This window comes from Thermobia domestica, chromosome 10 (genome assembly GCF_964235325.1).
Source record: "Thermobia domestica chromosome 10, izTheDome1.hap1.1, whole genome shotgun sequence".
Classification (NCBI taxonomy): domain Eukaryota; kingdom Metazoa; phylum Arthropoda; class Insecta; order Zygentoma; family Lepismatidae; genus Thermobia; species Thermobia domestica.
The window spans coordinates 96,144,396-96,162,480 of record NC_137463.1 but is presented as its reverse complement, the minus strand read 5'-3'; the positions used below and the strand labels follow the sequence as shown (position 1 = coordinate 96,162,480).

The 18,085-nt window shown below is 35.5% G+C and overlaps 1 protein-coding gene across 3 annotated transcripts in view; it reads right to left on the bottom strand.

The window, feature by feature from the left end:
• Positions 1 to 17,815, bottom strand: part of Nct (Nicastrin) — a 133,322-nt gene extending 115,507 nt beyond the window's left edge. For all 3 annotated transcript variants that reach the window (XM_081728290.1, XM_081728291.1, XM_081728292.1), the window contains exons 1-5: positions 17,694 to 17,815; positions 8,199 to 8,297; positions 4,420 to 4,543; positions 3,767 to 3,888; positions 642 to 769 (exon numbers count right to left, since the gene is read on the bottom strand). In XM_081728290.1, the coding sequence (XP_081584416.1) occupies positions 642 to 769; positions 3,767 to 3,888; positions 4,420 to 4,543; positions 8,199 to 8,297; positions 17,694 to 17,754 (534 nt within the window). In that variant the 5' untranslated portion in view covers positions 17,755 to 17,815. The remainder of the gene's footprint in view (positions 1 to 641; positions 770 to 3,766; positions 3,889 to 4,419; positions 4,544 to 8,198; positions 8,298 to 17,693) is intronic.
• Positions 17,816 to 18,085: the final 270 nt, after the last annotated feature.

The following is an 18,085-nucleotide window of genomic DNA, read 5'->3' as shown; positions in this document are numbered from 1 at the left end:
AATGTAAAAATAAGTATTTTTGACCTAAAGTTTGCTTTCATCTTTTTCGTAATTTTATCCAAATTGTTAATTACTACTAACAAGCAATGTTATTTGACTACAGGTAATTCTTAACTATTTTGCTTCTGCTTCCAACGATTTCTTAATTACAAGTACTGTCCTTGTAAGTTTTAAAAATAATGTGATGCATGTGTCCAAAAGTTAAAATATTACAAAAAACTTAGTTTCATCTTCACCTACCAAATTGCCATTATAAGTTTTATGAAAAAATGATTTTTTAAATTCTCAGTTCATAATTTCATTACACATGCACGCGCAAGAGATTCCCCAAACGAACGTAGGGAATCCCGGATAATTTGCCAAATGAAAATTGGTCTAAATGGATATGAATTGATACGGTTTCTGCTACGTAACAATAATTCGTTTGTATTAAGTCGATATCTGGTACAAATACAAAATGGCGGACACCTTCATGCCCGTTGTGTGTGGTTGCATAATTGCCAGGTACGGATGCTGGCCAACAGTGAAGTATTCTATTCCTGTTACTTCCGCGACCGATAGATAGCCTGGAACGGTAGGTTGCCCACATTTTTATAGCCGAGAAACATGGGAAACACATGACAACAAATATTCTTTCTTACCTCTTCGATTAAAGAAGCATTTCTTCTGTCAGTCACATAAAATATCGGGAAGTTCCAATCTTCAAACATTAGACTTGTGCCATCTGGATTCCAAGGATATTCATCAGAACACGACTCTCCTGGAGCACCTAATGTAAAATAGTGATAAACTCTCGTTAAGTTACATCAATAGGAATAAAATTACTTTTTAATGTCCAGAGCTAAACTTTACTGCAACGTAAATTCTTGTGACTTTCAGATCAAGGTAACTTTACATTTCTGGCTATATTTTAAGTTTCTGTATAACAGCGAAGCCATGATTTATTGACTGATTAAGACTTGAGTTCCCTTTCAAGCACTAAGGCTATGTGAGATAGGATCTACTATTTCAAACGGATTCTGAACATCTAGTATAGTTTTATCCAAGCAAGTATCCTAATTAGGGATCAAACCTAAGACCATGCACAGAGAAAACACAAGCGAAATTAGGAAAAAGAATAACAGCTATAAAGATAAGTGTAAAACCTTGCCTGTCAATAACAGATGACAGCATATTTCCCCTACGTATTCATTGTACTTGTAGGGAGTGACAATATTCAAAATAACTGGATAAAATTCAGGAGATGACTCTTCAGGTTTCTCCCAAGATAAGATGAATATATACTCAGACGATAATTCGTGCATTTTTTAAAATTACTTTGGTCTGTTCATTATTGAAAGCATTTAATTTTACTCTTCAGAAACATGCTTCAAATAGTAAAATTCACTCAACAATGAAACAAACAAGAGATAACACTGTACGGATTATTCTCTCATTATTGATTGATTTTGTCTTGGGATGAAACTTCGAAATGTCTCTTGATTTTGACTTAACTGTTGTGAATATTCTCAACCCCTACAAAAATCGATAAATAAAATGGGGAAAACCTGGTGCCATCTACTGGTAATCAGAGCTCCTTTAAACGCACCTTAAAATAGACCCGAACCACCATTCTAGTTCTAAACATTAACAAAGGTAACACACCAATTTTGATTATTTACAATTTCAGAAATGTAATAATAGTAATCTTCATACAAATCGAAGTTTCTATATCTAGTTCTGCAACATCTGGCAACTTGTTTCTTAAAGTACTTTGAATTTTGTACGCTATTATTTGTGTTTGTTTTATAACAGCAAGGACTGTATACAGGTAAATATGGACGGTTCCGTTCTCTACTCCGTAAAACGCTGTTTCGGGGACATCCAATCAGAAAACCAAATTCTTACTGCAAACATTTATATTTTTAATTTCACCACTCACTCAGTCTAAAATCGCCTACAGTATACACACACACACACACATATATATATATATATATATATATATATATATATATATATATATATATATTAAAATTCTATAATTATACTCCGAGGCTACGTGATAATGTACGAAATGGTTGAATGAAGAAAGAGGGAAAAACTAGAGAACCCTCAGAAACCTATGCACATGGTTTATTATTATTTGGTGCGACTGAAATATTGAAGGATTGATGTCTGTCAGTCTGAAACCTCTCCAAAGTCCAATTTTTGATAAGTCACAGTTTCTGGTTACAGAGTTTCGTCATCGCTCAGCCGAAGATTAGATTCTATGATGAAAGCTGTCTGTAACGCGAAGGACTCTTTAACAGCACGCTGCACTGACAGGTTATCAAGGAAATTCTTTCCTGCCAAGAAATAAACGGAAGTAGAGGTAGTCGGTGGGAGAGAGAAATCAGAACATAATGGGTGAAGAAGGACTTCATACTACCTAGTAAAACTTTAAAAGTCTACACAATCTTTTAATCATCATGTAGACATGCATCATGAAACCATCACGTCTGTTGATACTTACGGATAAGTCTGTGGTGCTTTTCATGAGTTCAGCACTGTAACGTTCCGCAGTGATGGTTTCGCCTCGTAAAGTAAGACATGATGAATTACTCCCACCACACACCATTATACGAGCAGTAACACCTGCGAATGGTTTTGGAAACTTTCCTGGATGTTGATACGACCCACTCACTGTCCTAACCGTTTACGATTGAAGTAGAAGATACATATTTTTCATCGTGAGTAACCATCCGACGTAGTAAACCTTTCCAGGTATTTCATACATTTAGAGGACTTCATAACTGTAGACGAGGATCCTTGTTAGTGTTAACTTTTGTGTCATCCTTAAGTTTAACTTTTTAACCTTACCGACTGCAAGTAGCCGCCGAAATGCAGTAGTATTGTGTATTTCTAACTCGTCGGAATGTTTTCGGAGGGTCAGCTACCATGCTGTTCCTTGGGAGCTCTTTAAGAACATGCTGTTAGTCGCGAAAGGGCTTAATTTTCATCGTTCCATTCCGGCACGAAATTTCCGGCGATTGAGTATTCTCCTTGGCGTACTTTTGCACGACCCTGTTAATCAACAATACCACCTGACAGTCGGAACCTCAGTCTGTTTTCCGAACATGTACGGAGTTTGTAACATCGTATACATTACATCGGTCCGTCCATTGGTTGCGTTACAGATGGAGGTTCCCAGCAGACGAAAAACGGGCATTTCAGTAACACCAACCCAATAATAATACAACTTTAGTAAGAAAACCAAATCAGCAAGTAATCCAAGATGGTTTTCCACCACCTAAACCTGAGATAACACCTAACTACACTACTAAATGTTAAAACCTGCTACAACTTCAACATATAACGTTACTATTTATACACGACTTACGACGTACTAGTTACAATGTTTCACACAATTATCATAGATTGTTTTTATATTGTTAGGTTATGTTTGTGTGTGTAGTGGTATCGATATTTTAATACCTTAAGCTATTCTTTCTTTTTCTTTCTTTCTTCTATAAAAAAGGACTAAATGAACTAAAATATAAAAAATATTTGTGAAGTCAAAGCTTCTGACTGGTGAATAGCGCTCGACAGCAATAGGATTAATTCCCGCTATCATACAAGGAACATAATACTTCGATTAGAATTCCCAAGGCACATAATAGGCGAGTGTTAGTTAACCTTAACAAAATATGCCAGATTGTATCTTGGTTAAAATAAAAACAAAATTGTCTTTTTACCAACTGTTCCGGTTTAATACATTACTATTTTATTTTATATAAGTTCTTACCTGAATACCTATTAGGGCATGTATCATCATGAGTGAAACTCTCTGGCTGTGATTCATTGCAGGTTCCTAACAAAAGTACACCATTCACTTTTCCTGAGTCTCTCAGTTGGATCATAACGTCCCTGCAAGGAATGGAAGGAAAAAGCTCTGAATGTTGCAAACATTCAATCACCACTGAAATTCTCCGACTAGTATAATTCAACTACCAATGAAACTGTACCACGTTGGAAAGTGTATTTAATTTTCCTGACAAGAACTTTTGGTAACTATTGCCCAGTGTTTCGAGTAGCTTTGCTGAATCACTCTTGTGTAAGTTTAGCCAAAATAAACATGGTTGGTCTTTCTCATGATCAGTGTCTAAAATCATCAGCATCACTGGTTGGCCTCTTTCACACGTTATGCATTAACAATCTACCAAAACAAATCTTCAAGCATGAAAGGGAAGGTGAAACCTGACTTCTACGTATTTAACAATGATATAGAATGAACCTTCTGTAAGTATAATAACTTTCTCAATAGTAGTACTATATGATGCTAAACAAACGGTATACGATAATCACTACCATATTAAGAAACCTGAAATTATTGTGGGTCACCATAATTTACTGTTATTTATTCATAGTTAAAGGAAAACAAGAAGTCGCATTACTGACCTTGTAAAATTCTGTGGACACACAACAGCAGCATAGGGTACAGCCTCTCCTTGCTCTAGTAGCCATTCCAAATCTTCACGCTCGCGCAGAAGATGCAACACTCCAACATTGCCTAACCTATGGGCTGTAAATACAGTGCACAACAGATATCAACATTTCTTTCAATATATATAAGAAATAACATTTCTAATCTATAAAGCCTCAGTGAGGAATCGCTTATTAAACGAAATAGTACTCAAACTATTCTTTTATCGGTAATTTACTCTCAGTGCTATTTATGCAACGTAAAGTGTGACAATCTTCTTTATTTAGGAAAGTGAAAATAATACATGTAAATGAAAAACTGCTAATAAATTAGTGGAATGGGACACAAGAGCATTACATGAAAATTCATGATGGGTAGGACAAGATGTCGATCTACAACTAACCGCACGTAAACACAATGCAACATTCTCCTAAGTGGTATGTAGAAGAAAGATCGAAAAATAAGCTATAATGTTTTCCTCCTTCCAAAAGTCCTATACATAACAATAGAATTGAAAATAAGAATAGAGACATTTCTCCGAGTGTTACACCAATTTCGGTACACTTAATTCATGAAAATCTGTTTTTTGGGCATAAAACCAACCATCCACGGACGATGGATTAAACTTTATGCAGAATCGAACTGCTGACCACCTACGAATTATTTCAAATAACCAAGTTTTCTGCGAAGGGCAAAACCCAACTTCGGTAACGTGTTTGCGTGTATGGTGATTCTAGGTAGATGAAATTATACCAAATTAACACCTTCCATGTCCCAGAACTTTAGTATGACTTCTTGAGGAGAGTGGATTAATCTCAATTTCTTGAAAAGCGGGAATAAGAGCGTTTTCACGTTGAATTCCTTCTTTATGGAGTGTAGGGAAACTCTAGTACTCATTACTCGCCACTATCCAGATGATCATGTAAGTTATGTGCATACTTTTTTTTTTTTTTTCAAGTTCCGAGGATAAGGGGGATGATTATAATAATAAACAGTGAAATGAAGAATGTGGGAAACAAAAAAACGCGACAAGCCCAAGAAAAAACACGCACAAGTTGTTTGTTCACCATACACGCTACGTGGTTTAAGGATGATACTAGCATTCCTTCCTGCTTCCTTCAGATTCCCGCGCCTCCCATCACGGACTGACTTTGCAAAAGCCCAAGCTGACATGTACCATATCCAGGGTTAGAAAAAAACCGAGTATTTTTGAAAAAACCCAACCCATCTTGGCCCATGTGGGTTTTTTCGGGTTTAATTGTTTTTTTTTTTTTCGAAATATTTCAATCTCTTTGGGGTAAAAATGTTAAAATATGATTTACATTTCATGAGTGTCATTGTCACAACTTTCTATTCACTGCTGTTTTGAAAAAATTGCCGCCATTTTGAAATTTTATATTGAATCATCGCCGAAAAAATCTATACAGCAAATTTAGAATGTCTTGTGCTTCTACCCTCAAAATACCAACTTAAAATGTCCGAAAATTGCACCTTGTAGCATGGATACCCGCTATTTAGAAAAATGGCCGCCATTTTGAAATTTTATGCCGCCAAAATATATACAGCTAATTTAGTCTCTCGTACTTCTACTTTGAAAATTTCAACTTGAAAGGCCTAAAATTGCGCTTTGTAGTGTGGATATCAGCGGCGCAAATTTGTCTTCAACATTGGGGGGACGGGTAAGACGGTGTATATATATATATATATATATATATATATATAGATAGATATAGATATAGATATATATATATATGCGATGTACAAAATATTTATGAAGGCGAAAAACAATGCTGAGGAGGATTACCCTATTATTGCTTTATAACTTTAAAATCCTACTGGCAACATTGAAAACTGTTTACAAGGGATGATCCAAATATGATCATTCCCTGTGAACAGTTTTCAATGTTGCCAGTCTGATTTAAAGTTGTAAAGCAATAATAATACCGTCATATTTTATGTGCTCTGTGTGGGACTCCGGGACAACATGGGTAGGGGAGCAGAGTTGTCTTCAACATTGGGAGGCGGTCAGATTCAGGCTTATTCTGGGAGGTATCAATTTCATCTCACTTTCCTTTGTGACAGTTGGACACAAATCATCACATTTCTTCCTAAAAGACACATTTCCAATCGGATTATTGAAGGGGACAGTTCCAAGATTGTAGGGGATATGTCCCCATCATCCCCCCGGGATTTTCGCCAGTGGATATCAGCTATTTTTTTTAAAAAAAAGCGCGCCATTTTGTAATTTTACGTTGGTATGCGGCCAAAATCTAAACATAAAATTTAGAGTCTCTGGTTTGTATCTTGAAAATTTAAAAGACCGAAAGTTGAACACTGTGTGGTAAAGGCAAACAAACGAACAAATGTAGATCGAGTTATCCTAGGAGACTCAGTCACGTTCGCCAAATATGAATACCAAATAGCTATATTAATTTAAAACAAAGACATAATTCATCAAAATGTCTTATTATATCGCATATTGCTTCATACGACATGTTGAATTCCTCTGCCAGTATTCGCAGATGGATCCGCTGGTCATTTCAAATTCCCCCCTCAATGCCTGACACTCGCTGAACTTGTAGTGGTTACAGGTTGGGGAACAAGACGAATCGGTAAGGTCTCTTCCGTAATGTGACCTCTTGTCAGTAGAATCATGCAAAGAACATAACGGCTATATAAAACTTCAGCAACCCGAAACCAGGACTAGCAAAGCAGAGCTTAGAGCTGGAACACTGAATCGATTTTACAAATATCACCATAATAGTCAAGTGCAGCATTTTCTAGGAGAAACTAATACAGAAAGCTATAGCCACCTCACGTGAAAGGAACAATCTCAATAGTGACAATGGGTTTCTACTCAGTCCTGTTTGATCGGCCTTTTTCAGAAAGAAAGAAAGAAAAAAAAAATCATAGCCCCACCCCTAACTAGTCACCATATATATATATATATATGCCCATACATTTCCCTAACAATATACTCCCCCAATACAAACAACACAGATTTGCATTAACATATTCAGATAGGTTTTATAAATTAAAGATAATTTATTAACTTACTACAGACATGTTTACATGGGTTTTTTACCACCGTTCAAGTGTGGTTTTGCCCTGTAAATCGCCTATTGCATGCAGCATAACCGATTTAGGTTTACTTTTTTCCTGGTTCCCAGGTTTTTTATCCCTCTCTCAAATCAAGATAACTCTTCTCTCGCGCTTTCTTATCATCTACTTTACCCTTCTTTCTTCTACCTTACACATTAACAGATCCGCGTGTAAATGTTTCCATACAGATAGAAACTGCGACACACGCACCTCACAGACAAATGCTTTAGTGTACTAACTGCATGTGAGGAGAAGCATGTACATGGTTGATGCCTTACTCTCTGTCGGGACGCAGGATTTCCTGAGGGGGCGCCCTATTTTAATAACCTTTCTGTTTCTGTTCAGTCTCTTCATCACAATCCCTCAAGATGAATGCAATCTCTGCATTCGAAACGCCAGATGTCAATATCTTCACCTGGCTGAAAGCCCGAGAACACTTACTAGTAAAGCACTGTATAACTGGATTATAGAAATTATTAGAATGCATAGTTGGTTCTTTTTTATTCTCATTCGATTTCAGATAAACAGAATAGAAATTTTGTAGTAAGTCAAATAACTTTAAAACAAATTAAGTTTTGGGGTATTGAAAAAAAGTTTTTGTACAATGATTTCTGATCTGAAAAATCTTTCGTAATACAATCTCTATACTTACATGCACATCCAAACTGATGGGTACCATTTAATCGTCTGAAACATGCTACGGAGCCATCAATAACTTCATAAATTCTATCTTTTATTCTTCCTGAATGCACTGTGAAGGAAGAAAATACAGAATTACTTTAACATACGAAAGTATAATCAATACATAAATTCCAACCTGCTTATATCAAGTAATGAACAATTTGATACTGCTATATCATTGCTTTAGAAGTAATTCTGAAATCTCCATAATTTACCGAGATTGAATCCTGCAAACAGGTAACTCACAGGGGATTTTAACATTTTGGAAAGAAAATAAGATTGTAATGTAAACTCCGCTTGACGGCTACCTGCATGTAGATCAAAAACAAAAGGATGGAAGATTTATTTATACATAGTTCTGAGCATTACTGCCATCTATGCTCTTAAGTCCGGCATCATGTATGAGGGATGACGTCCTTCGGCGGGCACATATCCGGGGACGGAAAAAAGAGACCTGGGCCTGTATGTTAGTTACCATCTCGGTATGTCTAGTGTGAATGAGGAAAAATCACGAAAAACGTAACTCAGAATGGTAGACCTCAACGACTATTATGTCCTCAGCGGGAAGCAAACGCGGGACCGCTTGCACCAGAGGCAACCCTTAGAGGCAATGTGTTTATAAAGAATTTCCAGAACCTTATCTCTCATGGCTGAAGCAGGCAATCCAATCATTAAAATTACTACTTATAACTGGTAACATTTTATAAATATTTTAATGGTCAAAGAATAGGTTAATTTGTGTTACATCAATGATGACATTATTAAACGACATACACAAAAATGGGGCCTTTGTTTTTGTAGTACATTGAGTATTAGTACATTCAAAAATTATTAAAATGTCTTTCCCCATGTGTCAATTGATTAAAAACCGAAAATGCTTAATAAAATAAATAAATAAAAATCTCCACTACATTTGGATAACTATACATCACTTTAAAATGAAATTAGTAAAGATCTACCCTATATTTTCTCAAAAATAGTTGCATTAAAAGGGAGATCGGGGAACTCCCAATTTTTTCTTGCACATCTGATGGAATATGTGATAAGATTATCGCGTGTTACAAAGATCCTCTAATCGTAAAATATATTATAAGAAAGTGAACTGGAAAAGAGATCTAAAAACAAGAAAAAAGTAGGATATATACAATAGAAGTTTCCAAACACAGAACCATTAAGCTGAATATAATGGTTAATACGACATCATCTTCAGAATGGAATAAGCTTTAAAATGGTACCATGGACATGTTTCATAATGTGCAAAAGGACAAAAACAAATTGAAATTTGGAATAAACAGGGAAATTTTCCTCCGTTTTCTTCTAGTTTGGAAACACTGCGCCACTGGAGCAGTCCCGGTTACATGTACCCGAATATAATCTACCTTGAAAAATACTGTGGCTTATACGCAATTCACATGCCAAATTTCGTTGCAATATCTTGAATAGTTACAAGAGAAAATATATTCTCAATTCTGTTTGACAATGAAAATGAGACACTATCGGAGAATCGAGCTCAGTAACTACACATTTATTCTTCTAATATATCATGCATTACATTCACATTACACCATCAATTATCCTTTGCTAATAAATTAAAAAAAGAAAAAAAATCAAACCTACATCAATAGCAGCTAAAAGAGCATTCAACTCCCTTCCTTGAGTCAAAACTAAATCATATAAAATTTTCCGCATGTAAGGAGGGAATGGGGAAAATGCTATAATGGCCATTTTTTTAAAATATATGTGCATTAACTATGGGCCTAAAGTACATATGGTAAGTGATAAATTTTCTTTTCCTTCATATTTCTACGCTAGACCCCAAAAGACGTGGCTTCGTTTTAAGCCTAAATTTGAACAGACGTTATCACCCTACACTGTCAAATGCAGAGAACGAAGAATTAACATTGTTATAACATTATACACTATGGAGATCTCTCTCACACACAAACAAACAAATAAAATAAAATAAAATAAAACAAAACACACACACACACACACACACACACACACATATATATATATATATATATATATATATATATATATATATATATATATATATATGAATGAAATCTTTAAGTTTTATGCCGGTTAGGCTAAAGGAGACTGTGATTATGAGAAATGAATGAAATGGTGGAATGAAGAAAGTGGGAGAACCCCGAGAAAACCTACGAGCACGGTGTTTGTCCACCACAAAGTCCACACGACGTGAGCTGGGATCGAACCAGAGACCCAAAGCACCGGAGGTGAACGCTCTACCACTGATATACATATATATGTTTCAAGTAAGCATGCATATAGGTTCTAGAAGATGATAGGCTAATTGATTATATGTGTGGGTGCCACATGTTTGTCAAAGGCTTAGTAAAGCCACTTATGGATTCCCTATCTGCAACATTGGAATACCCTAGTTTCATTCCAAATATGTACAACGAAACATGCATGCTTAAGTAGTATTTTAAGTAGGAATATGACTATAAAAGTAAGTGTAATTTTTAAAATGCCCATTAAAATCAACTGAGCTGGGTTTTTCACCGCGGAGGTTAATGAGAAAACAACGAAGCGAAATGAATTGGGTTACTTTCTGATGCTCCGCAATGTCATGCCTAATGAAAATATTTTTACTTACAACATACTGAGTTTACTGATGGTTTTGAAATATCATTGTCTGAATATACGTTTGTTACTGTGGTTGTAGTAAGTTCTCCAGAACTATACTCAAACTGAGAAATTTCGTCGAGTGCTCCCTCTGATACGGCTGACAGCATGTTTAAATCATTGGGGCAAGTCTTTCCTTTACGCAATTGATTCATTATTTCGATTCATTCGGTTGTGATTTGGTCAGTTTGTTCTGGTCGTTTGAATGAATCTGTTTCAGTCGTTAGACTGACTCGCGTATAGCAAGGAATTGAGATGTCACGTGGTTTCTCTGTAAGCGTGTACCCTGTAGCAATCGTAGGTAGGACGGTTTGTAATGAGAGTGAAATGTGGCGCGCAGTTAAATGAGTGCTTGAGATTTAAAGAATACTTTCAGTGACGAATATTAGATTCGATAAGTTATTTTCTGAGAAATTCCACCACTCGGCGTGTGGCTACCTTGAAAAATACTGTGGCCTATACGCAATCCATATGCCAAATTTCGTTGCAATGTCTAGAATAATTAGAATAAATAGAATAGTCTGTAATTTAAACTTATTTAAATTGTCAATTGAAGTTTGCGACATAGAATTGTTGCAAATTTTGTATCAGCGTGGGGATAGTGAAATTAAGTAGGACTTGTATTTCGTTTAGGAAAGAGTGTACGTGTTGTGTGTGTGTATATTTTAGTTTTTACATACAGTAGTAGTTGTGTTGGAGAGGATCTTGCCTTCCCTCATGTATCTAAATAATAATTCATGCATTATTTCACTTGCTCCTGCTACAAGAATTCCGATATGAGTGATTCCATTTCAAATCGTCCAGGGTGGTCCACACGACTGTCTCAGATTTAGCTTATATTTTAAAATAAGAAATTACATACAAAATTATTAGATCCATATTTTTTCTTTTTGCTGAAAAAAATTTTTTCTTCGATATACAGCCTTCCAAAATGGCCGTCCTCATCTCGGATTGCCCGAAAAACTGAAAAACATGTCAAATTAAAAGTTTTGTTGTAGAGAAACGAGTGTACTTAGTAACATAATCGCAATACCAGGAAGAGTATAAAGTTTTATGTTTCAGTGGAGGGCCAAAATTCCTCTATTGGTCCAATACGAATCGCGCAATTCACTCGCAATGTTGCCAACTTTGATGAAATTTTTGCTAACTTCAAACATCTTTTTTCTGTCCTCACGAGCAATATCAACCATGTGCTTCTAGCATCAAAATTTACTCCATAAGGTCTCTTGAAAATGTAAAGGACTTACGTTTCTGATTATTACAACGTTATAGCATGATGAAAAGCTAAAAATTTCATTAAGACGCCATTTTTTCAAAAACCCCACCTTTTACAAATCTGAATTTTTTATATGTATTGGATAAGTACCTAAGTATTTAATATCCGTTAACCGTTCATGCGGCTGCAGCCCCTAACATTCGCAATTAATTATTGAAATTTCGATTTTTGTACTTGCAATGTAAATATTTCCTATGGGCACTTAGGTCCTATACACAAGGCGATTTGAAAGGGAGTATGAAAATTTTGAGAGATGAATCCTGACATCAAATCCAGTAGAAAAGTTCCTATAAACATTAGTCGAATTCCGCTTCGTTTTCGAGTTACAGCGTTTCCAACTCGGGAACGAAATCGGCTCGCGACAATGGAAAATAAGCTATAAATTTCGTGTTAAATCAGAAACTATGTGCTAAAGTTATGATGAAGTTCAGAAAGTTGATTTGTATGAATATGATAATTTTTACGTGCGTTGCAATTCGGTTGTCAGTGTTGCCAACTTGCTAGAACTTTCATTTGTTTCCAAATGACACTACGTGGTTTTTATTTGATATTTGGTATTTATTAATGATTGTAAACATCACATGAAGCACAATTTTCCCTCACATCATCACAGTTTTCGAAAACTTATATGTATTTCATTAAAAGGTTTTATCTCGTGCGTTATTGATAGTTTGTGTGATTCGGTGTCGTGAACATCGTCCTAGCGTTCTCTGGAACCATGAAAACTGTTTACACTGATAGCATGACATTGTAGTGCACTAGTTAAGCGTTTGTGTGAATAAGAATGGGGAAGTCCTATTACAGTAAGGACCGTATTAAATGTGTTGATTATGCTAAAAGCCGTAAGATGATTGTGCACAGAAAGAATTCTAGACAAAAAAAAAATTATCTTGCTATAAAATATATGGATTGCGTACAGCGTGTCTGCCCAAAACGTACTATTAGGGGAGGATGATTATTTGTGTCCTGTACACAAGGCGATTTGAAAGGCAGTATGAAAAATTTTGAGATGTGAATCCTTCACCGTAGTCTAGGTTTCACCGATAACGGCCGTTTTAATGGGAGCACATTCATGTTTAGCATGTTAAATGTCTGGTTAATTGTTTCCAAATCTACATTCAGAGGAACACATTCTTTAATCTTGCTGGTGCATAATTTCATATTTACATCTTCTTTCGTGATCACCAATATCACACACATTCACGTTATTCACAGTAAATATTCAAACCACCCTTTACACGAATAATCATCTTCTTTTAATACTATGTTTTGGCAGACGCGCTGTACGCAATACATATATTTTACCGCAAGATAAAATGTTTGTGAAGAATTCTTTCTGTACACAATTATCTTATGCCTTTTAGAGTCATCAACACATTTAATACGGTCCTTACTGTAATACACTGAGGAAAAATTGTAGGTGGCGCACTTAAAAAGATAGGTTATATGCGTAATTCCTGTAATTTTTGGACAACGTACAGCAGACTTATAACTGAAAATGCATGTTTTATAATACTTTCTGTATAAGTGTTCCATCTATACGTACTTTCTGTATGAAACAATAGAGGCGGTCAGGATCTCACATACAAATGGACGTACATAACATATAGCTGACGAAGGTAACATAAGTATATGCATGTGATATACGGAAAACTGTTAGATGTCAGACATCCTGCAACGGCATGATGTAACACGTAAGGGCAGTGCCTATGTAACATCCGGATAACGTATGTTCCGTACTGATTTCTATAGTAAGCAAGAGGATACCGTATATTTCTACAATATACCGCTGTACGGAGAACGGGATTTTCTCTGTGTAGGACTTCCCCATTGTTATTCACACAAACACTGTAACTAGTGCACTACAATGTCATGTTATCAGTGAAAACAATTTCCATGGTTCCAGAGAACACTAGGACGATGTTTACGACACCGAATCTCGTAATAAACTGCTTCGTGGTTGCAGCAGAACTTCTTGATTAAGTTCGAACTTGATGCGTGGAGTTTCAAGAGGTTTTGCAATAATAAAAAAATATTTCTTCTTCATATTATTATTATTATTACAACTTACACAGACGTAGTTTTTATTCGTCATTTTGGTTTTACTAATGATGGCAAGCATCAAATGAAATTCACTCGTAATGTTGCAAACTATCAATAACGCACGAGATAAAACCTTTTAATGAAATACATATAAGTTTTCGAAAACTGTGATGATGTGAGGGAAAATTGTGCTTCATGTGATGTTTACAATCATTAATAAATACCAAATATCAAATAAAAACCACGTCGTGTCATTTGGAAACAAATGAAAGTTCTAGCAAGTTGGCAACACTGACAACCGAATTGCAACGCACGTAAAAATTATCATATTCATACAAATCAACTTTCTGAACTTCATCATAACTTTAGCACATAGTTTCTGATTTAACACGAAATTTATAGCTTATTTTCCATTTTCGCGAGCCGATTTCGTTCTCGAGTTGGAAACCCTGTAACTCGAAAACGAAGCGGAATTCGACTAATGTTTATAGGAACTTTTCTACTGGATTTGATGTCAGGATTCATCACTCAAAATTTTCATACTCCCTTTCAAATCGCCTTGTGTATAGGACCTAAGTGCCCATAGGAAATATTTACATTGCAAGTACAAAAGTCGAAATTTCAATAATTAATTGCGAATGTTAGGGGCTGCAGCCGCATGAACGGTTAACGGATATTAAATACTTAGGTACTTATCCAATACATATAAAAAATTCAGATTTTTAAAAGGTGGGGTTTTTGAAAAAATGGCGTCCAAACATGGCGTCTTAATGAAATTTTTAGCTTTTCATCATGCTATAACGTTGTAATAATCAGAAACGTAAGTCCTTTACATTTTCAAGAGACCTTATGGAGTAAATTTTGATGCTAGAAGCACATGGTTGATATTGCTCGTGAGGACAGAAAAAAGATGTTTGAAGTTAGCAAAAATTTCATCAAAGTTGGCAACATTGCGAGTGAATTGCGCGATTCGTATTGGACCAATAGAGGAATTTTGGCCCTCCACTGAAACATACAGCTTTATACTCTTCGTGCTATTGCGATTACGTTACTAAGTACACTCGTTTCTCTACAACAAAACTTTTAATTTGACATGTTTTTCAGTTTTTCGAGCAATCCGAGAGGAGGGCAGCCATTTTGGAAGGCTGTATATCGAAGGAAAAATGTTTTTCAGCAAAAAGAAAAAATATGGGTCTAATAATATTGCATGTAGATCCCATATAAAAAAATAAATGAAATTTGAGACTATGATGGGGACCAATTGTGATTTGCCTGGACGATTTGAAATGGAATTGGTCATATAATGGTTAGTTTTAGAATTCTATGAACTGGTGGAGTTAGGAAATACGGTCCTTCCTGGTGATGTATATTCGTTAATTATTTTAAATACTGAATGTTTGAAATATCGATTAATTTAGGACTATTCCAAGAGTGGAAATTAAAATAGTAATAAAGTTTTCGTTACTTCAAAAAGCAATGTTTAAAATAATTAGTGAAAGAATGACAGCAGTGCGAGGAATCATTCATTTCGAATCGGAATCCTTGAACGAACCAAAAATGAATGAATTGTCGGATGGCATATCTCCTCCAACTCGTTTCATGGTTCCAGAACCAAGTACCTTGTTTTTTGTCTAAATTGTGATAAAGGTAGAAGGGCTAGAGTGAAGTTTATGCCGAACAAGTGATTTTGTCACTGAAAGTGGCATTGGAGGAACAGAACCACTGTCACCGTAACAGGTACGGAATCGGTGTTTTTGTTTCTCTTGATGAGAATGTTGTTTTGGTGTTTTAGCGGTTGATGACACTGAGGTCTTCTGTGCTGTGCTTGGTTGGTTGTGTTGAAGTGCTGATTGGTTGTTATGTATTCCTGACTGAACATGTTCTATGTTAAAATGTACGTTGAACATGTGTGTTGGATCGGTCAAGTGAGTTTTGGTGTTCGGATATTAATTAATTACTTTTTTTTTTTTTTTTTTTTTTTTGTTTAAATGTTTGTGATAATGAAGTGAATTCCTAACATTTCGCGATATTCTGTGGACTGATTAATATTGAGAACTGTAGTAATAGTTTAGGTGGACGAGAGTTTGTTCGGCACACGCAAATTTAATGTCGGTCCAATGTGCCGCAGTCAGAAGTGAATAGTCGGCTGTACGCAGTCTATCGAAAATACATGGTTGAATTTAAATTTAATTTATCGTTCTGATAATTTGATGCTTCATTTCGCTTATTTAAGAAAGAGAAGGTTTGCTGCTAGTTGTTCCACTGTCTCGGTGAGATGTAATTTATTTTTCTTCGTCATGCTGCACTGATTTATGTTTTTTTTTTTTTCCTTCTTACGTTAGCTTTATAGTAGTGGTTTGATTATTTATTTTTGTTTTGGATGTTTTTATAGTACTCGAGCGGGGGGTGGGGGGCGGTAGCCTCAAAATTTAAGTCTCCGTTACACCTGAATTGATTTCTCGGAAGACTTTAGCGTCAGTTCTCAAGGATATTGCCCTTGTACGTAGCAATTAAAGAGTAAATTCTTGGTGAGTGTGGTAGATCATTTGGTTAGCAATCGTAATCTTATTATCATTGTTATGACATATCTTAGTTTGCTGGTGCGAAGTTAGATTACGATTACTTCTTAGGTGGTCTGCAAAACTTGTCCAGAATTTACTTTTCGTTTGCTTCGATTCATGAGATTATTTTTGGGAACTGATCTCTGAACTGTTCCGAGGTATCAGTTCAGTTGAATCGGTTCCAATGAATGTTCGGCATAAAGCGCACTCTTACCGGTAGAAGTACAAGGGCCCTGGGGCTTCTAACTCCCTTCCATAGCTGTTCCTATCTCAGCTATATTTTGTAAAGTAACACACTGTAAATCTTATATGTGCAAGATTGGGGGAGATAATAAATATCAGCCGAATTGTCTAAAAGAAAAATTAGCCCTTATTGGTAGTACAAGGCCTTTGATAAAAGCTCCGTGCATTACAATTACGGCTAATCAAAATTGAATTTTTGTTTACATGCTACGATTAAGCCCTTCAGGTTAAAGAAAACAGTAATTAATAAACAGAATGATTAGGGAATAATTAGTGGTATAAGAATTTGTAGGAGACGAGAGAATCTCAAGTAAAGTCAATAGACACTATTACAACATCCACCACAGGTACTTGTTTACAACGCTGTTTAGATTAACTTCAAAATTGTAGATCTGCTTCTTTATCTCAGTGTTAGCTAAAGACAAAACGCAGAAATTCCTTCAAAAAAACTTCAGAGCACAATCACATTTGACAATAATAATGACAATAACTACAGTCCCCTTATGAGGTGTCAATTTGATAACATTACTCAGAGTTGATTGAATCAAATAATGCAATGAATCAACCTCGAAACAAGAAATAGAACTCTGAATATTTCACTCCATCTGGCCTAAACACACAACATACTTCTTCATACTTTATATAAAACTGTAATGCTTATAATATATACGAGATAAACAGAACTCACCTGCACTTATTATTACAAACAATACGCTTATCAGATATGTCACTCTCCCGCATAACGCCATATTCTCCAATTCCCTTCCCACACAACAGTGTTGCCAGGAGCAAAAATTACTTATGGCTAGAATAATTTGAAAAACACACATCCACTGAAACTCAAAAACACACTACATGTATTAGGAGCCCCATTCTATAATGATTTGCGTAAATGCAAAGCAAACCTGCTCTTCAGTTAGCAATTATAAAGTAGATTTCCACTATTTTTATTTGTTTTAATTTAAAGGCACACATACGGAAAAAAATAAATATATATATTTGTTATATTGCATTTTGAAAAGTTTTTAAGATTATAACCGTCCCCAAGTTATGTAAGTATTTTTTGTGCACGTTCTGTAT